General features: G+C 58.9%; 1 protein-coding gene across 2 annotated transcripts in view; it reads left to right on the top strand.

Annotated features, from left to right (window-relative positions):
• Positions 1 to 366: 366 nt before the first annotated feature.
• Positions 367 to 19425, top strand: part of TLN1 (talin 1) — a 31227-nt gene continuing 12168 nt past the window's right edge. Inside the window, exons 1-36 of one of the 2 annotated variants that reach the window (XM_072359456.1) lie at positions 367 to 452; positions 3740 to 3903; positions 6682 to 6779; positions 6898 to 7027; positions 7114 to 7266; positions 7396 to 7538; positions 7696 to 7823; positions 8084 to 8144; positions 8408 to 8512; positions 9090 to 9245; positions 9423 to 9524; positions 9705 to 9781; positions 9910 to 10090; positions 10239 to 10352; positions 10643 to 10751; positions 11738 to 11946; positions 12069 to 12167; positions 13846 to 14013; positions 14196 to 14490; positions 14686 to 14852; positions 14968 to 15096; positions 15205 to 15318; positions 15674 to 15787; positions 15868 to 16002; positions 16093 to 16221; positions 16318 to 16420; positions 16498 to 16706; positions 16792 to 16911; positions 17051 to 17248; positions 17475 to 17614; positions 17949 to 18042; positions 18183 to 18272; positions 18462 to 18584; positions 18689 to 18832; positions 18940 to 19101; positions 19184 to 19324. In XM_072359456.1, coding sequence (XP_072215557.1) covers positions 3774 to 3903; positions 6682 to 6779; positions 6898 to 7027; positions 7114 to 7266; positions 7396 to 7538; positions 7696 to 7823; positions 8084 to 8144; positions 8408 to 8512; positions 9090 to 9245; positions 9423 to 9524; positions 9705 to 9781; positions 9910 to 10090; positions 10239 to 10352; positions 10643 to 10751; positions 11738 to 11946; positions 12069 to 12167; positions 13846 to 14013; positions 14196 to 14490; positions 14686 to 14852; positions 14968 to 15096; positions 15205 to 15318; positions 15674 to 15787; positions 15868 to 16002; positions 16093 to 16221; positions 16318 to 16420; positions 16498 to 16706; positions 16792 to 16911; positions 17051 to 17248; positions 17475 to 17614; positions 17949 to 18042; positions 18183 to 18272; positions 18462 to 18584; positions 18689 to 18832; positions 18940 to 19101; positions 19184 to 19324 — 4770 coding nt within the window. In that variant the 5' untranslated portion in view covers positions 367 to 452; positions 3740 to 3773. Of the gene's footprint in view, positions 453 to 3736; positions 3904 to 6681; positions 6780 to 6897; positions 7028 to 7113; positions 7267 to 7395; positions 7539 to 7695; positions 7824 to 8083; positions 8145 to 8407; positions 8513 to 9089; positions 9246 to 9422; positions 9525 to 9704; positions 9782 to 9909; positions 10091 to 10238; positions 10353 to 10642; positions 10752 to 11737; positions 11947 to 12068; positions 12168 to 13845; positions 14014 to 14195; positions 14491 to 14685; positions 14853 to 14967; positions 15097 to 15204; positions 15319 to 15673; positions 15788 to 15867; positions 16003 to 16092; positions 16222 to 16317; positions 16421 to 16497; positions 16707 to 16791; positions 16912 to 17050; positions 17249 to 17474; positions 17615 to 17948; positions 18043 to 18182; positions 18273 to 18461; positions 18585 to 18688; positions 18833 to 18939; positions 19102 to 19183; positions 19325 to 19425 lie in introns of both variants that reach the window. The other variant, XM_072359457.1, reaches the window with a different exon arrangement.

Below are 19425 nucleotides of genomic sequence, written 5' to 3' on the forward strand. Positions count from 1 at the left end.
ACGCGCGGAGCGCGGGCTGCCATTGGCCCGCGGCACGTGGGCGGCGGGCGCGCGCGGGCGTGGCGGCGGCGGCGGATCCGTGCGGCGCGGCCCCGGGGCGCGGGAGGGGGGGGCGGGGACAGAGCGCGGAGCAGCGCAGTTACAGCCAATACAGGCAGCACAGCGCAGCCAATACAGGCAGCACAGCACAGCCAATACAGGCAGCACAGTGCAGGCAGCACAGTACAGGCAGTATAGGCAGTGCAGGCAGCACAGCGCAGCGCGGCACAGCGCAGCCCGGGGTCCGCTCCGGCACAGGACGGGCCGCGCTGATCCGCTCCGCTCCGCCCGGCGGCGGAGTCGCGCCGCGCCCGGCGCATGCGCGGCGGGGGGCGGCGGGCGGGAAGCGGGCGGTGCCGGCGCGGTGCCGCACAGGCTCGGCGGGCCCCGGCGCGCTGCTCGGCCGCGCTCAGGTACGGCACCGGGAGCGGGAGGCGACGCGCCAACACCGCGGGGCGACGGCGGGGCGGGCAGCGGGCGGGACGGGAGGCCGTTCGGGACGCGAGGCCGTTCGGGACGCGGAGCGGCGGCACGAGGTGGGGCTGCCGCCGCCGCGGGGGCCGGCGGGGAGCCGGGAGGGGGGTCGGGGGGAGCGCCGCGCGGTGGACCCCGCGTGCGGCGGAGCGGAACGGGACGGAGCGCGCCCCACCCCGGCGCGGCCGCCGCCCCTCGGGCGCTCCGTGCGGGAGCAGCGCGGCCGCATCCTGTTTCCCGCACCCACGGCCCGGCCGCGGCACCCGCGTGGGGAGCGAGGCGGCGGGGAACGAGGCGGCCGGTCCCTGCGGCGGAACCCCAGCCCGGCCCCGGAGCTCCGCTCCCCCGCCCGGCCCCGGGGCTGCCTCTCTTCCAGACCCATATTTGGAAGCGATGCTGCGGGACGGGGACACCCCGTGCGGGCCGGCGGGCGGGCGTGCCGCTGCGCTGCGGGGCTATATTGCAGCGCGAGTCGGGGCGGGAGAGTCGGAGCGTCTCCCGTCCGCGCCGTCGCTTTAGGATGCGCGTGGGGAAGGTGCGGCGCGGCGTGCGGGCCCGTGCTGCGGGGGGCCCTTACGGAGCCGGTCACCGGGCGCGAAGTCGCCGGCCCCGCTGTCAGCCCGTTGCCGCCCGGCGCCCATCCCCGGCGGGCAGGAACCGGCCGCGGCCGCCGGAGAGGAGGAAGCGGCGTGAATCAGCCGCCGTGCGTGGGGCTGAGTCACCGCGCCGCGGAGCTGCCCGCCCGGGATCCGCGGTGCCGCGGGACGTGCGGGGCCGGCGCTGCGCCTCCGGGTTAAAACATTAACTTCTGCATTCGGCGGAGGAGGGGAAAAGCGTCGGAGCGTGAGACCGAACCGCGCCGCGCTCTCTGAGATTAAAAGGAAAACAAAAAAAAACCAAAAAACAACCAACAACACGCACAAGAAAGCCCAGAACAAAGCAGTTACAGCCCTTAAAGTGCTCCGCCGTGCCGAGGTGCGGGGTGCTCCCCGCAGGAGCGGAAGGGCTGTGGGAACTTCCTGCGGTGCGGTCGCACTGCTGCCCCTTCCCCCGGGCTGAGAGCAGCGAATTCGGTTCCTTCGGGAAAGCTCTGCGGCCGCTGGATGTGTGCCACGGGCTGCCTGCAGGCACGGCCCGTGCGATGGAACCTGGCCGGGCTCTGCTTTGTTTTCTTTCTTTTTTTTTTTTGCCAACATAAAACTTTCTCTGTACCCGCTCTGTACCCGTGCTTGCAGCAGCGCTGCTGTGAAGCCGGGAGATATAAATACAGCGGAGACGTCATGGGGTGGAAAATCGCTCTGCGCCTCGGGGATGGCGGCGGAGGCGTCGTGGGGAAGGGAAGAGAAATGCAGAAGTGCCCGCAGCCGCTGAACTGCTGCTGTGCTGGCTTATCTGCCTCGCCTACCAGCGAGCGCTGCCGACTTGTTTGCTCTCCCTGGAGGGCGGCCAGCGCTGAAAATCGGTGTGCATTCATCACATCGTTTGGCTTTTCGGTTGCTTTTTTTCCACCTCCTCGTGGAGCAGCCTGCGGCTGGCAGTCCTCTAATTGCACTTTGTCTGGTCTGTGCCCTCAGGGGCACCATCACGGTGTGGCCCTCGTGCGGGTGCTGTCTGTGCACTGGTGCCTTGGGAACACAGCGCTGCTGTCATCAGCACGGAGCCCCACATCTGCTTCCTGCCGCGCCGGTGCCTCCGCAGAGCTCACAGAAAGGCTCTCACTGCTCTCTGATGCCCAAATACACCCGCCCCCTGCGGTGGACCTGTGTTCTGTCCCCATGCGTACCCCCAGTGTGGAAATCCACCCATCTCTTCCCCGTGCGTCCCACGGTGCTGCCGTGGGGCCGTGGGAGGCAGCAGGCAGCCCGACGTTTCCCCACCGCCACGTTGTTACCGGGCTGCTCTAAATAGCAGAGACTACTTCTGCTTTACACGCTGGTGGAGGGTAGTGCTCAAAGCACTTCCTTAGAACGTGGAAAGAGCAACGAGCCTCGGGCTTCTGCATGGCTTAAGTGCCTTGCACAGCGCTATTTGGGGCACAGCGCCGTTTGGGGAGCAGGGTGGTGGCCACGTGTGGCTGCTGGCGGCCCCGCAGAGCTGGCGCTGCCCCTGTCGCACCGCAGTTTCCCCTCCAGCACATCCTGCAGCTCTGGGCCGAGTTCGCCGATTTTGCAGCAATTCTCGAGCGAGGCCGAGCCGCTCTGGTGGCCGGGCGCGGCATCCCGTTTTCTTTGCAGCGCTGTCCTGCCTTGGGACAGTTTCAACTTCTTTGCTTGCCTCTGCGCTCCTCTTCCTCCCTGCTCCCTGACCCTGCCCTGCAGGCAGAAGCGGGGGGGGGAGGGATGGAAAGGGCTCAGCGCTCCGTTCCGGGGTATTTTTAGATTTAGGAAAGAGAACGATCCCAGTCCCGCCGGCCGCAGCCGCCCCGCCCGTCAGTCCCCTCGAGTCCCCGGCGGCCCCTTACGGCTCCTGGCCGTGAAGCTGCGGGGCGGCTGCGTGCGGGGCCGTCCCGCTCGCGTTGCATTCCTCGTCGGCGGGGGCCGAGGGCCTCCGACGGGGCTCCTGCGCTGCATTGCCGAACGGCTCAGGAATGCGCAGCTGGAGCGGCTCCACGCGCTGGTGGAGGCGGCACCGCGCTCCTCCCGAGCAGAGCCCTGTGGCCGCCGGGATCTTGTGGGGAGGAAGCTCCACAACCCCTTGAGCAGACTGCGGCGAGCTCGGTGCTACCCCAGTCCCTGTCTCCTCGAGCAGCGCCGTGTGCGCTTCCTGGGGTCCCCACAGGGCTTCCTGCCGGACCCCGATAGTGGGTTCAGACCCTGCACCACGTGAGGTTTTCTTCTTGTGGTTTCTTTGCCACAGTTTTAATTAAAGCCCCTTCCGTCGCACAGTGCTGCCTTATCTTAGCACACTACTGACATGCATTTCCTCTGTGCTGTGGGTCACAGCTTTGCACGAGCACAACACACTCAGGGACACTGGGTGCACGATGTGGACACAGCAACCCCAGGGCTCTGCGTTAGGAGGCCGGGCTGGGAACTCCATCTGAATTCCTTCTGTCTGTACTCCTATCCTCCACCACCATCACTTACTCTTGGGTTGGGATCTGAGCTCTGAGCTCTGCTCCCCCACCACCTCCAGGCACCTGCAGAGGGGTGAGCACCAGCACATCCCACCCAGCGTCGTGTCCCAGTGCCTGGCGGTGGGATCTGACGTGTCGTGTCTTCAGCAGGTGACACAGGAGTGGGGATATTCCGGCCGCCACCATGGTTGCCCTCTCACTGAAGATCAGCATTGGCAATGTGGTGAAGACGATGCAGTTTGAGCCCTCCACCATGGTGTACGACGCCTGCCGCATGATCCGGGAGCGCGTGCCCGAGGCACAGATGGGACAGCGTAAGTGTGGGGCTCGTCCCCTGCCTTCTGCAAACGTGTTTCTGCTTCCCCAGCTGCACCCCTTTTTTCCTCTTCTGGCAGCCCTGGAATTGCCCTCATTTCTCACCTGCCTGGGGTGGGCAGCCCTTAAGCACCCATAATTTCAGCACACTCCTGCAGCTTTGGACGAGCCCATTTTATTTCAGGCTGTGCTCCATGGCCTGCTGCTGCTCTGCTGTTTGCATCTCCAAAATATATATCTAATGGCTCTTCACAGCTTCGCTTTCCTGCTCTGTGCCCCCAAGGCTTGGGTTTCTGCACCCACAGGGTGTTTACTGGGTGCTCCATGGTGGATGGGAGAACTTGTTTCAAGGCATCTTGCATACTTTGGGTTAAGAAGTTTGATTGTGAGCTTGGGAAGCTTTGCGTAAAATGAGTGTTTGCTGGAGCACTGAGCTGGAGTTCGGTGCTGTTATCTTGCTGGAAGGTGTCTGAGCTCTGTGTATCATTATGGAGGTCTGTACACAGAATTGTAGGGATTGGAAGGGACCTCTGGATATCATCTGGTCGAACCCACTGCTAATTAGGCTTTCTGTGGTAGTCCTTCCCTCACACAGAGGGATGCAGGTCCCTCCGTAGCAACTGGAGGGGTTGCTGTGATAGAGCTGTTTCGAGGAACCTTGGTTCTAGCAAGTTGTTCAGGCTCCCAGACATGAAGGAATTGCTCAGCTATACAGAGTGGCACAAAAGAGCTCCAGGAGGAGGAGATTTCACCTGAGCCCAGGGGCTGTCACCTTGTAAGGTCACTTGCTCGAAAATAAGTGATACATGAGAACTGGCAATAATTTCTGCAGCCCAACAAGTGCTGCCCTTGATCTGCTCTAGGCTTCCCATCAGCATGCAGCGAATCTTAGAAATATTCCTCCCAGAAACCAGGGAAGAATTCTGGGGACTTGGGCAGGGGGCAGGAAAAATGCATTGGAAGTGACATATGTGTCCATCTCTATGAGCCCTTTCCCTGCCTCCTGTGCTCCCTCTATGTGCCTGCACAAAGCTGGCCAGGGCTCGGTGGGCTCCAACAACTGCGGTGCTCCCAGCGGGTGTTCCTGCACCATATAAGTTAACTTTTCCTTTCTTGGGGAACATATACCCTCCCCGGCAGCCCTCAGTGGGGCCGTGACGTGCTGCCGTTGTGCTGAGCTTTGTCAGCCCTAATATCTCCCCGCTGCCGTCAGACTCAAAATTAAGCGAGTGACAAAGCACCTCGGGATGCTGAGCCATGTCCCAGTGGTTCCCAAGCACAGGCACCCCCAGCTCTGGGAGGAGGGGGGGGGGTGAAGGCGGTGACATCTGGGAGCAGCAGATTCCTGGCGCAGCAGAGGAAATGCCTTCTCTCTCTGCACAGCCATGGCTTTCGGTTTCAGAGGGGGACGGGGTGTTTACGCGGATCCGCAGCCATTGCATTTCCTGCCCCTGGGTCTGTGCCAGGCTGCTCATAAAGCGAGAGGAGAGAGCCTTAAAGGGAGCTGCTCAGCTCTGACCATTGCCCTCTGCTCTGCCGGCAGCAGCTGGAGCTCAGCCCTGCTGCAAAGGAGTCTGTGGGTTCCTATGTTGAGGTTGCAATGCTGGGAATCCCCAAGGCAGTTCTTCCGGTTATCTGCTTTTACCTCATCCCTGCCTCAGAGCTCACCATTTTCTTTTGTTTCTCTTTGTTGCCCTTACCCAGTGCCATTTGTAGGTCCCTTTTGGAGCTGCCCTGCTCCTCTTTCGGGATGCTGTTACAGTTCCATCTGAGCACATCCTGCCCGTGTTTCCCAGCAAACCCCCCTGAGCCTGCTTTCCTGCCCCAGAGAGGAGCCCTGAGCTGCTGGGACAGGTGTTGCCCAGTTCCCTGCATTTTGTCTGGGTTTTGTGGCTGAATGCCACCTCCCTTCACACTGTGCTGAGCTCCGGTTCTGCTCTAGCCCTACCCCAGGAAGTGCCTCTCCCCTCCTGTGTCGGGATCTGAGTGAGCTGCATGGTTCTCAGTGCTTTAGAATGAGCCTTTTAGAATTGGCTTTGGAAATAGCTTGCTTTTCCAAAAGCCAACAAAGGGCAGCCTCACTGGTTCCCCGCTCCATTCAGCAGGATCCCCTGCACAGCATGAGCTGGGCAGGCATGGGGCAGCTCAGGAATTTCCCCCTCCCTGCCTGCTTACACAACCAGAGGCTGCTGGCAGGGAGCAGGAGGGCTTTTCCCAGGGCAGCGCTTCTCATAGCAGCAGTGCCAGGGCTGTCCCTGGGCAGCAGCAGACCCACCCTAGTGGGCAGGATTGCAGAACATCGAAGTTCTCCACGAATTTACCTTGTAAGCCTCCATCACATCCTTCTTCAGTCCTTCGCAGCAAGCAGCTGCCCTTCCTGGTCCATCGCTTCTGCTGTTCTCTTGGTGTGTTTGCAAACTCTGCCTTGTTCCCTGCACCCTTCCTGGCAATGCTCAGCACTTTATCATCATCTTTTGGTTGTTGTGTTTTGCATCAAACATTTTAGAGAGCTGTCAGCCACCACTCCGAGCTCATCTGTCAGCTGTGACTGCCACTTCCCAGTTAGCACTGTGTGGGCATGCTTTAGATGAGTTTTCATGCAGACAAACAGATGTAAAACTCCCACTCTGCAGTTTGTTTGCCAGCTTTTTGCCCACTCAGGCTTTCCCTGGTCTCGTGGCCACTGCAATCAATTCCAGCAGCATTCAGGGGTGCTGCTGTCCTGTGCACATCCCACTGGCCCAATCCAACCCAGACAGAATCTCTGTGTTTTCCAGCCAATGATTTTGGGCTGTTCCTCTCCGATGAAGACCCAAAGAAGGGGATCTGGCTGGAGGCTGGGAAGGCACTGGACTACTACATGCTTCGCAATGGGGTAGGCATCCAGACAGCACTGTGTGTGCCCCGTGGTCCCGCTGGGGAGTTGGGAGCCAGGGGGATGTGGTGTATTGTGGCCTGTATGGCTGCTGGAGTTGTGCTGGTTGTACCTGCAGGATACTATGGAGTATAAGAAGAAGCAGCGGCCCTTGAAGATCCGCATGCTGGATGGAACTGTGAAAACGGTTATGGTTGACGACTCCAAAACTGTTACAGACATGCTGATGACAATATGTGCTCGAATTGGTGAGAGGAGGGGTGGAATCGTGGGGCAGAGAGGAACAGGGAGTGTCAGGGGAGCAGCACCGGGTCAGTGCTGTGTGCTCTTGCAGGCATCACCAACTACGACGAGTACTCACTGGTTCGAGAGATCATGGAGGAGAAGAAGGAGGAGGTCACTGGCACCCTCAAAAAGGACAAGACCCTGCTGCGGGATGAGAAGAAGATGGAGAAACTCAAGCAGAAGTTGCACACCGATGACGAGTGTATGTGCTGGCAAGCTCTGGGGACAGAGCCATCCCGTGCTGGGGGTGGTGGGAATGGCAGCAAGGCCACCTGTTTGTCTGTATGTCTCTGTCTGTCTGTCCCCGCTCACACTCTGCCATCACCTGCAGTGAACTGGCTGGACCACGGCCGGACCCTGCGTGAGCAAGGCATCGATGACAACGAGACGCTATTGCTGCGGCGAAAGTTCTTCTACTCTGACCAGAACGTGGACTCACGAGATCCTGTACAGCTCAACCTGCTCTACGTGCAGGTACAGCACTGCTGCCCTGTGACAACCCATCTGGTGTTTGGTCGGGAGCAGCTAGAGGGGCATTTCAGGTGCCTGGCTAGCTCCTCTGTGCCGGCACAGATCCCACCAGATGTGGAAGGGAACAGGGCAGACCCCAGTGTCTTCTCTCCCCTTTTAGGCACGTGATGACATCCTTAACGGTTCCCACCCTGTCTCATTTGACAAAGCGTGTGAGTTTGCTGGCTACCAGTGCCAGATCCAGTTTGGGCCTCACAACGAGCAGAAGCACAAGCCGGGTTTTCTGGAGTGAGTGTCCCAGGGTGTCCCTTTGCGCATGTGCCACGTTCTGTCCCCCAGGGTATCATCATCCCAGAGGGTGGCTCCAAGGTTTTGGGTCCTGGAGTTGTCATTAGTTGTGGTGACCTCTCCCACATCCTTCCTGTTCCCAAAAACACTCTGCACCGGTGGGGTTTTGTCCAAGGCTCTGTGCTAGGCGCCTTCATAGGGGAACACAAATGCTGGCTTTGGGCTGTGCTTTGGGAGCTGATCTTGCTGTCTCTTGGCAGGCTGAAAGACTTCCTGCCCAAGGAATACATCAAACAGAAAGGGGAACGCAAGATCTTTATGGTAAGTGCGAGGCTGTGCTGAGATCAGGCTTGTCACAGTTCCTTGCCAGAGGTTTGGGCTGCTTTTCTCCCAGCACATCACAGCCTGGCAGGTGAGGAAGAGGACTGTCAGGCTGTAGTTGGGCAGATGTGACAGCTCTGAAGTTCCAGGGGCTCAGAGGGATGGTATGGGTGGGAAATGGAACGCTGGTAGGGCAGGGGGAGAGCCTGGAGAAGCTGTGAAGGCAACACGGTAGCTGACCTGATGTCCTCTGGTGATTACAGGCCCACAAGAACTGCGGGAACATGAGCGAGATCGAGGCCAAAGTTCACTACGTGAAGCTGGCCCGCTCCCTCAAGACCTATGGGGTCTCCTTCTTCCTAGTCAAGGTAGAGCAGAAGCTCTCCAGCCCCGCCTTTCCTGCTGCCTGGCTGAGTCTTCCTTTTCAGCATCTCTTCATCTTTCCCATCTCCACCCACCATTTTCCTGTCAGTCTGCATTGCTCTAGCTCTCCCTGTATTCCTGCTATCTGCCTACCCTTCTTCAAATCAGAGAATCATTGAGGTTGGGGAAGATCACTAAGGTCATCTAATCCAACCACCAACCCATCCCCACCATGCCCCCTAACCACATCCTTCAGTGCCACATCTCCTTGGTTCATGGACACCCCCAGGGGTCGTGACTTCACCACCTCCCTGGGCAGCCTGTGCCAATGCCTTACCACTGTTTCTGAGAAGCATCTTTTCTTAATATCCAACCCAAATCTCCCCTGGTGCAACCTACTGCCAACTTAAGGACTTTGTGGCTTTTTATCTGCACTGCCCTCCCACTCAGTTCCTTCTTTTCCCCCATGACCTTTTCAAGACCCATGTGGTGATTACCATACCCGGAGCTGTAGCCCTAGGGTTGCTTGCTGCCCACACGGCTCTTGGGTGAGCCCCCTAACCCCTTTGTCATGTCCTGCAGGAGAAGATGAAGGGGAAGAACAAGCTGGTGCCACGTCTGCTGGGGATCACCAAGGAGTGTGTGATGCGTGTGGATGAGAAAACCAAGGAAGTGATTCAGGAGTGGAGCCTGACCAACATCAAGCGCTGGGCAGCCTCCCCCAAGAGCTTCACCTTGGTAGGAGCCAGCCCCAGCTCTCAGCCCTCTGTGCCCTGCTCCCTTTCTCTCCTGGCCCCAAGAACAGGCAGAAAGTGGCTGGCATAGCACTGGCCACGGTGCTTAGCACATACCAGAGGGGCTCAGGATGTGCGCCAGCATCCTGCTCTGGTGCAACCCAGTGCTGTGCCCTTGTAGGATTTTGGAGATTACCAGGATGGCTACTACTCGGTACAGACAACAGAGGGGGAGCAGATCGCCCAGCTGATTGCTGGCTACATTGACATCATCCTGAAAAAGGCAAGTTCAGGGAAAAGCAGCTTGCTCTTCTTCTGGGAGAAGTGCAAGGTGCTTCTTGTGCTTATGGTGCTGCTGGGGACAGATGGGGGCTTCCCATGGATTTGGCAGTTCTCCAGCCTGGGCAGCAGAAGGGGCTGTGAGGTGTGCACTGACCAATGCATTTTCTCTTTGCCTCAACAGAAAAAGAGCAAAGACCACTTTGGCCTGGAGGGAGATGAGGAATCCACCATGCTGGAAGACTTGGTGTCTCCAAAGAAGTAAGTCTGTCAGGAGCAAGGTGGCTGCCAAGTGGCATCCTTCAGCCTTGAGGGCAGCACTGTGGGGAGCAGACATAGTGCTGGTCCAGGGAGGAGGTACTCACTGCTATTGTTTCTCTTTTTTCCAGGCCAACTGTCCTGCAGCAGCAGTTTAATCGTGTGGGCAAGGCAGAGCTTGGCTCGGTTGCACTGCCAGCCATCATGCGCACAGGGGCCGGGGGCCCAGAGAACTTCCAGGTGGGGACAATGCCCCAGGCCCAGCTACAAGTCACCAGTGGCCAGATGCACCGAGGGCACATGCCTCCTCTGGTAGGTGATTCCAGGTTGCCCAGGGGGTTTATGCAGACCCATCCTTCTGGCCTGGCATCGGCTTGCCATGGGGAGCAGGGGCTGTGCAATCAGCACCTGCCTAAAGCACTGTCCCAAGCAGCCTCCTCACTGTGTTGTTGCCTTGCAGACTTCTGCACAACAGGCGCTAACAGGTACCATCAACTCTAGCATGCAAGCTGTGAACGCAGCCCAGGCCACGCTGGATGACTTCGAGACCTTGCCGCCCCTCGGGCAGGATGCTGTGAGTGCCTGGGGAAGGGGTGCCAGGCTGCTGGGGGTAGTATTTTGCTGGTGGGGTGGGGGAGGCAAGGAAAAGTGTCAGCAGTTCACAGGAAGATTGCTGCCTGCAGAATGAATTTGGGACACTCAGTCTTGAGGCGTCTTCTGTGTTTGTAGCTTTAGGACATGCTGAGGAGTTTTGGGTGGTGGCAGCTCTTCCTTCATTTCTTCTCGTCTGCTCTCTCACATCTCCATCTCACATCTGCAGCTCCCCACCACCTCTACCACCTGACCCTCTTTTCCTCATTTCAGGCTTCCAAAGCCTGGCGTAAAAACAAGATGGATGAGTCCAAGCATGAGATCCACTCCCAGGTGGATGCTATCACTGCTGGCACAGCCTCAGTGGTCAACCTTACTGCAGGTAGGGCAGCAGAAGGCTTTGGTCTCTCATCATCCAGCCTTTGGCCTTCCAGTACTTAAAGGAATCATATATACCGGGGGGAAATCAACTTTTCACATGGGCAGACAGTGGTATGATGAGGAGGACTCATAGAATCATAGAATTACCCAGGTTGGAAAAGACCTCAAAGATCAAGTCCAACTGCAGCCTAACCATAGTACCCTAACTCTAACAACCCTCTGCTAAATCATATCCCTGAGCACCACATCCAAACGGCTCTTAAACGCATACAGGGATGGTGACTCAACCACCTTCCTGGGGAGCCTATTCCACCGTTTAACTACCCTTTCTGTAAAGAAGGGTAGTTAAAGAACGTCCAACCTAAACTTATCTTGGCGCAACACATTTCCCCTCATCCTGTCACCTGTCACCAGTGAGAACAAACTTGCCGCGAATGGCTTTAAACTAAAAGAGAGGATATTTAGATTGGATGTCAGGGAAATTTTTCACTGGGAGGGTGGTGAGGCACTGGCATTGCTGCCCAGAACAGCTCTGGTGCCCCATCTCTGGAACTGCTCAAGGCCAGGTTGAGCTGATGGGATCAACCAGCCCACGGCAGGGGGATGGAAATGAGTGGAATGAATGGGCTTTACAGTCACTTCTAACCCAACCCATTCTATGATTCTATGAAGGTTGAGGTTTCTGCCCTTCTGGAGGGAGGCAGCCTAGCTTAGCCAGTGCTGAGTTCAGACTGCTTCTTGTATGCCCAGAGGGCTCCCGTGGTTTCTGTAGATAGCCCAGCATCACTGTTCCCCATCCTTTCCCCTTCTGAGTTCACCTGTCCTCTAAGTCAGAAGTATATTTGTCCACTTCCAGCTGTGGTTGCAGCCACAAGTGTGCTCCAGATCTCCTGCACTGATGTAGGAGCCAGGGAGCTTCTCATGAATCACACTGACTTCAGGCACATCTACTCCAAGCTTCCCCACATCCCTCTCTTTTCTGTGCAGGGGATCCGGCAGACACGGACTACACGGCTGTGGGCTGCGCTGTCACCACCATATCTTCTAACCTGACTGAGATGTCCAAGGGTGTGAAGCTGCTGGCTGCCCTGATGGAGGATGAGGGAGGCAATGGGCGGCAGCTCCTGCAGGCAGCCAAGAACTTGGCCAGCGCCGTCTCAGACTTGCTGAAGACAGCACAGCCCGCCAGCGCTGAGGTGCAAAGGAGCAGGAAGGACTGGGGGGCACTAGGGAGCTGAAGCAGGATGGTTGGGAGCCACGGGAGTGGCTTGGTGCAGAGCTTGCCCAAAACCTGATGTTTTTGCCTCTTTTCTTGCAGCCCCGCCAGAATCTCCTGCAGGCTGCTGGCCTCGTGGGCCAGACGAGCGGAGAGCTGCTGCAGCAGATTGGGGAAAGCGACACTGACCCTCGGTTCCAGGTGAGCAGCTCTGGCTGTGCGTGGGGACATACGCTTGGAAAATCCTTCTGCCCTGCACAGGAGCCCCAGGAGAGGTCCGTGCTGAAGCTTGACCCGTGCACAGTGACTGTGCTGGGGTAGCAGACAGGCCAACTCCCATCCCTGCCCTTAGAGCCGCTGTCATGTAATGCCTCTTATCTTGTGGATTCCCATGTAGATGCCCGAAAGCCGGTGTGCTTGGATCCCGCCCTCCTCAGACCCAAAGACGGTAAAAGGGGGCTGTAGGCATGGCTTGGTGGTGTCTGCCCCTCTCGGATGTCAGGGCTGCTCCTCTGGGGACAATCAGCTGAATTCTTTGGAGATGGGCTCTGGTAGAAAATCTGCTTTTCTTGTGATCAGCTCTCAGAAGTCCATGCACTCGGGTCAGTGCCCCGACTGCCACCTCATGCGTGCAGTGCCTGGCTGCCCAGAGCAGGGATCCGGGACAGCCAAAGCCCCGTGGTTGTTGTTTTTGCTGAGCTGAGCTCTTCCCATGCTGGTTTCATGCAACTGCTCAGCACAGCAGAGGGAAGCTGACCTAGTGTGGACCAAAATGTGCTCCAGAAATGAGAGGTTTCTGCTCACTGCAGCCACACGGCCTCTGTATGGTCAGCAAAGCCTGGAGAGAACACCAAGAACAGAACAGCTAGTGGACACAGTGAGACAGAGGCAGCATGTACAGGAGGAGCTAGCAGGAGGAGTCAGGCGGGCAGCTCCATCCTGGGAGCCCTCACTGAAGACCAGACAATCCTGTATGCAACTGGCACAGGGCAGGGGGCAGGTTTAGAAGTCATGGGCTGTATAGCCTGCACCACAACCAGACCCGAGTGTATTTGCTTCCTCTCTCCGGACTCTTCGTACAGTGTGGCTGCTACTCTGCCTCAGGCAGCTGCTGTGCTTTTGGGAACTGTGGGCTCCTGAGCTTGGTGCATGTGCTCTCCAGACTGCTGCCATGTCTGACAGGGTGATGGACAGCAGCAGGAGTGGCTTTGGCTTGCAGTAGGTGTGGGGACGCTCTGATGTTGCTTGGTGGCCGGAGGCTTTGCTGTAGCAGGGAGCGGCTTTAGGGCTCACTCAGGAGCCTGGTGGTGGTGTGTTTGCCTTGTTAATGCTCTGCAAGCATGCCCTCAGAAGGAAAACGGGCCTGGCAGCAGCTTAACTGCTGTCTGCAATGGGAGGAGCTGTGCCCCGTACACCTTGCCCGAGCTCCCTGCCCCAAGCACTGCTGGTGGCATCCAGCAGCGCGGCATGAGAGCGAATCCCAATGGCTGCGGTGTGCTGGGCGTCCTGCCAGGAAGATCCTGCTGTGCTGCAGGGCCTCCTGGCAGCGTGGGGCCTCACTGCAGGTTCAGGCTGTGGGATGATCAGAGGTGCCACGTGGGTTGTCCCTGTGACAACATCATGGGTGGTGCTGCTGAGCTGCTCCGGGCGATGATTTTGGCCATGGCAGCGTCCCAGTACTGGGAGATGCCTCAGCACCCAGCTGTAGGGATGGGCTGGAGGTGTTGCCAGCCGCACATCAGGAGTTCAGCGCAAGGCAGGGGTGGCGGAAAGGCCCCTTGATCTCATGTTTCCCTGCTGAATATTTCACGAGAGCCGTGCAGGCGGCTGTGCCTGGCTCTGTGGTGGCTCCAGCTCTGACCCTGTCTGTCCCCCCCAGGACATGCTGATGCAGCTGGCCAAGGCTGTGGCCAGTGCTGCCGCTGCGCTGGTGCTGAAGGCCAAGAATGTGGCTCAGAAAACAGAAGACTCAGCCCTGCAGACGCAGGTGATCGCAGCTGCTACACAGTGTGCCCTCTCCACCTCCCAGCTGGTGGCCTGCACCAAGGTAAGCACCAGCCCTCACCTTGCTGCTGCTGAGACTAGAAGTTTCTGTTTCTTCTGGCCCTGGCTCTTTGGAATCATCCTTCTTAGGGGTCAGGGGCAGCAGTCATCAGGGTCATGGGATGCTGGATGGAGAGAGGGGGCTGCAAGGCGGCAACACTGCCCAGCTTTTTTCCTGCCCTGCAGGTGGTGGCTCCCACCATCAGCTCCCCGGTGTGCCAGGAGCAGCTGATTGAGGCTGGCAAGCTGGTAGCCAAGTCGGCAGAGGGATGTGTGGAGGCCTCTAAGGCAGCTACCAACGATGACCAGCTGCTGAAGCAGGTGGGGGTGGCAGCCACCGCCGTCACCCAGGCCCTCAACGACCTGCTGCAGCACATCAAGCAGCACGCCACTGGCGGGCAGCCCATTGGGCGCTACGACCAGGCCACTGACACCATCCTCAATGTCACTGAGAACATATTCAGCTCCATGGGAGACGCAGGTAAGAGCGAGTGGCTGGTGGCACCTGGGGCTGGTGGGCTTGAGGGGCACAGTGAGCTGGGGCAGGCTCTGGAGTCATGCCTTGCTGAGGGCTCATGCTTCAAGCTTGCCCCAGAAGTGAGGGGCTGGTGCAGCGAAGCAGCAAATCAGGGCAATTCTCAGGACTTTCTGACAGCCACCCTTCCTTCCTTCCTAGGGGAAATGGTGCGGCAGGCTCGTATTCTGGCCCAGGCCACCTCCGACCTCGTCAATGCCATTAAAGCTGATGCAGAGGGCGAGACGGACCTAGAGAATTCACGCAAGCTGCTGAGCGCGGCCAAAATCCTGGCCGATGCCACAGCCAAGATGGTGGAGGCTGCAAAGGTTGGTGGCAGGCGGGAGGAGCCACTGGAGCAAGGGGCAGAGCACAGCGACCTCTGTCAGGATGAGAGGGGAACTGGGGGTCGTGCCGGGTGTGATGGCTCTCTGCTTTGTCCAGGGGGCTGCTGCCCACCCCGACAGCGAGGAGCAGCAGCAGCGGCTGCGAGAGGCTGCGGAGGGGCTGCGCATGGCCACCAACGCTGCAGCTCAGAACGCCATCAAGAAGAAGCTGGTGCACAAGCTGGAGGTGAGGCCGCAGTTTGGGCTGCAGTGGGAAGCGGGACCTCGGTCTGTGGCAGAGAGCTCCTGTGCTGGGCTCCCCACAGCTGACTCCTGATCTCCTTCCCCCTGGCAGCACGCAGCCAAGCAGGCAGCCGCCTCCGCCACCCAGACCATCGCCGCCGCACAGCATGCCGCTGCCTCCAACAAGAACCCTGCTGCACAGCAGCAGCTGGTGCAGAGCTGCAAGGTGAGGGGCGTGTGGGCACAGGCTGGGTGTCAGCGGGCTGACAGGTAAAACAGTGAGAAAAGCTGCCATGAGAAAGGGACCTTAAAGCCCACCCAGTTCCAACCCCTACCCTACCAGGCTGCCCAGGGCACCATCAAGCCCAGCCTTATGCATCTCCAGGGATGGAGCATCTGCAACTACCTTTTTCCCATCACTGCACTCCCCGATAATGTCACCAGTGGTCAGATCTGTGTGTGTGTGAGCTGCCTGTGCTGAGGAGGGGAGCTCCTGCCCTCAGAGCCTGAGCAGCTGTAGCCATCGGTGTGCCCACGCACTCCATGTCCCCTGCAGTGACCCTGCTCTCCCCTGGTCACAGGTGGTGGCGGACCAGATCCCCATGCTGGTGCAGGGTGTGCGAGGAAGCCAGTCACAGCCGGACAGCCCCAGCGCCCAGCTGGCTCTCATTGCCGCCAGCCAGAACTTCCTGCAGGTACCAACTAACTGCTGCTGGATGCAGGCAGCAAGACAACTGTGTGCCATGCCGTGTCTCATGCCTTTCTCTTTTGACAGCCTGGTGGGAAGATGGTTGCTGCAGCCAAGGCCACCGTGCCCACCATCACTGACCAGGCCTCGGCCATGCAGCTCAGCCAGTGTGCCAAGAACCTGGCTGCAGCCCTGGCTGAGCTCCGCACGGCCGCGCAGAAGGTGAGGTGCTGGCAGAAGGCAGGCAGGCGGGATGGCCCTCCCTGCAGGATGAGCCCCATGTAACGCTGTTGGTCCTTCCATCCACTGCAGGCACAGGAGGCCTGTGGGCCCCTGGAGATTGACTCAGCACTGGGCCTGGTGCAGAGCCTGGAGAGGGACCTGAAGGAGGCCAAGGCAGCTGCCAGGGATGGAAAGCTAAAGCCGCTGCCAGGAGAGACGGTGAGGGCATGTGGGGTGGGTGAGGAGGCCTTGGTGAGACTGAACCCCAGTGTGTGGGTCACGGGGCCTAACCCCTCCATGTTGTTTGCCCTGCAGATGGAGAAGTGTGCGCAGGACCTGGGGAACAGCACCAAGGCTGTCACCTCCGCCATCGCTCACCTCCTGGGCGAGGTGGCCCAGGGCAATGAGAACTACACAGGTACCACCCTTCAGCCCCTAACCAGACTGTGGCACGGGGCCAGGCCCTCACTGACTGATTGCTCTCCTCTATGGCAGGCATTGCTGCACGGGAGGTGGCCCAAGCCCTGCGCTCTCTCAGCCAGGCTGCCCGCGGTGTGGCAGCCAACAGCTCGGACCCTCAGGTGCAGGGTGCCATGTTGGAGTGTGCTAGCGATGTGATGGATAAGGCCAACAACCTCATCGAGGAGGCACGGAAAGCTGTGGCCAAGCCTGGGGACCCTGACAGCCAGCAGCGCCTGGTGCAGGTGGGTCTGGGTCCCTGGGTGGCTATGGGATGAGGGCAGGCCACCAGGGTGGCTGCTGGACAGGCTCTGCTCGCATCTTCTGCAGGTGGCCAAGGCGGTGTCGCAGGCCCTGAATCGCTGCGTGAACTGCCTGCCTGGGCAGCGGGACGTGGATGCTGCCATCCGCATGGTGGGAGAGGCCAGCAAGAGGCTGCTCTCAGATTCGGTGAGCTCAGCCTGGGGCTAAGGGGAACCGGGAAGTGTTGAGGTGGGCAAAGCTGGATGCTCACCCTGTTGCTGGGTGTGGAATGCCCATTCGGCTGCCACCACCTCACTGCAGCTCCTGACACTCTCTTTGCCTCCAGTTCCCTCCCAGCAACAAGACCTTCCAGGAGGCTCAGAGCCAACTCAACCGGGCTGCTGCAGGACTCAACCAGTCTGCCAACGAGCTGGTGCAAGCATCACGTGGCACACCCCAGGACCTGGCCAAATCCTCTGGCAAATTTGGACACGACTTCAATGAGTTCCTCCAGGCAGGAGTGGAGATGGCCAGCCTGTCTCCAGTGAGTACAAACACCCATTTGGAGAGCCATGGACTGGGTGAAATGGCAGTAGCGGGGTAGGAAGAGGCTAGGGTTGTTTCAGCAAGTTCACCAGACCCTTTTTGCTGCCAGCTGGCAGACTAAGTAAGCAAAGGGGACTGACACAGCCTGGAAAGCACCTAAGAGATTGAGGGTGGGCACAGAGCTTGGGAAGCTGCTGTTGGTGACTCTTACTGGTTCCTTGCAGAACAAAGAAGACCAGGCGCAGGTGGTATCAAACCTGAAGAGCATCTCCATGTCCTCCAGCAAGCTGCTGCTGGCAGCAAAGGCGCTTTCTGCTGACCCTACATCCCCCAACCTCAAGAGCCAGCTGGCAGCAGCAGCACGGTAGGAAGAACTGCTTGCAGTGCACGGAGGGAGGTGGTTAAATTCCAAGAGCTATGCTGGGCTGAAGGAGGCTCAGTTTAGGCCAAATGTTTGCCTCTGTGAGACTCAGCTTGTTATGGTACTGTCCTGAGACCATTTATCTAATGTGATCCTAACCTGGCTGCTGTTGCAGTCTATGGAAAGAGATAGACCCTGGGCGGGCAGGAGGGTCTCATAACCAGAGGCTCTGCCCATTTCCTGCACCTTTCCCCCAAAGCCAAGTTAAAGTGTTTGCAATAGTGATGGATGGTGAAGCTAATACTGATCCTCGTATGTCCCTCCCCTGTCCTGGCAGGGCCGTGACTGACAGCATTAACCAGCTGATCACCATGTGCACCCAGCAGGCGCCAGGCCAGAAGGAGTGCGACAATGCTCTGAGGGAGCTGGAGGTGAGAAGCAGCATCTCGGTGACCCGGGCCCTCTTCTGCTTGGGCTTGGCTGGGTGCTGAGCTGTCTGTCAGTAGGAGAGAAGTACAGCATGGGATGCAGGGAATGCACCTCCCTTTACGTGGCATCTCTGTCTTTATAGACCGTGAAGGAACTGTTGGAGAACCCCACCCAGACTGTCAATGACATGTCCTACTTCAATTGCCTGGACAGTGTCATGGAGAACTCCAAGGTGAGCCAGGAGCAGAGCAGAAGGGTGGATGTTGGGGAAGGATGGCAAGGTTTGGGGATGGATGTGAGGGCAAATGGGAAAAGAGCTTCCTCCCTCACTTCTCATCTGGTGGAACTTGGTGAGCTCTGAATCTGGAGCACTCAGTGCAAACAGGAGGAAGTCTCTAGCTGGTGGCTGTGTATCCTGCAGGTGCTGGGTGAGTCCATGGCTGGCATCTCCCAGAATGCAAAGAACAGCAAGCTGCCTGAGTTTGGAGAGTCCATCAGTGCCGCCTCCAAAGCTCTCTGCGGGCTCACGGAGGCAGCAGCCCAGGTGAGATACATTCAGTCTCAGCCTCACACATCACTCCTGGGTCTGGGAGCTATCGCCTGCCTCTGCCCCCATGCAGTCCCTCACTGCATCTCTCATGCTCACAGGCTGCCTACCTGGTTGGAGTTTCTGATCCCAACAGCCAGGCTGGACAGCAGGGCTTGGTAGACCCCACTCAGTTTGCCAGAGCTAACCAGGCCATCCAGATGGCCTGCCAGAACCTGGTGGACCCTGCCTGCACACAGTCCCAGGTGAGTATGAAGTGGGCTGCTGTGATGGGCACTTTCTTGACCAAAAGGGAGTATTGGAGGGATGGGGAGATGCTGTGGGTCCTGCCTCACTCTGCTCTTCTCTACAGGTGCTGTCAGCAGCCACCATTGTGGCGAAGCACACGTCAGCCCTGTGCAACACCTGCCGCCTGGCCTCCTCCCGCACTGCCAACCCTGTCGCCAAGCGGCAGTTTGTCCAGTCAGCTAAGGAGGTCGCCAACAGCACAGCCAACCTGGTGAAGACCATCAAGGTGCGGTTCCTGCTGGGGCAGTATGGGCAGAGATAGGGTATGCTCAGGGCTAGATAACTGCTTGCTCTCTCCTACATACTAGGCCCTGGATGGTGCCTTCAATGAGGAGAACCGGGAGCGGTGCCGCGCAGCCACGGCTCCTCTCATAGAGGCTGTGGACAACCTGACAGCTTTTGCCTCCAACCCAGAGTTTGCCACCGTTCCTGCCCAGATCAGCCCTGAGGTGAGGTGTTGTTGGGGCTGGGAGGGGTGGGCCTGGCTATGGTGAGAGCTTCTGCCTGCGCATGCCGGTCCATCTGTTTCATGAGGCCACCATCTCCCTGC

The sequence above is a fragment of the Excalfactoria chinensis genome, chromosome Z (genome assembly GCF_039878825.1).
Source record: "Excalfactoria chinensis isolate bCotChi1 chromosome Z, bCotChi1.hap2, whole genome shotgun sequence".
Taxonomy (NCBI): Eukaryota; Metazoa; Chordata; class Aves; order Galliformes; family Phasianidae; genus Excalfactoria; species Excalfactoria chinensis.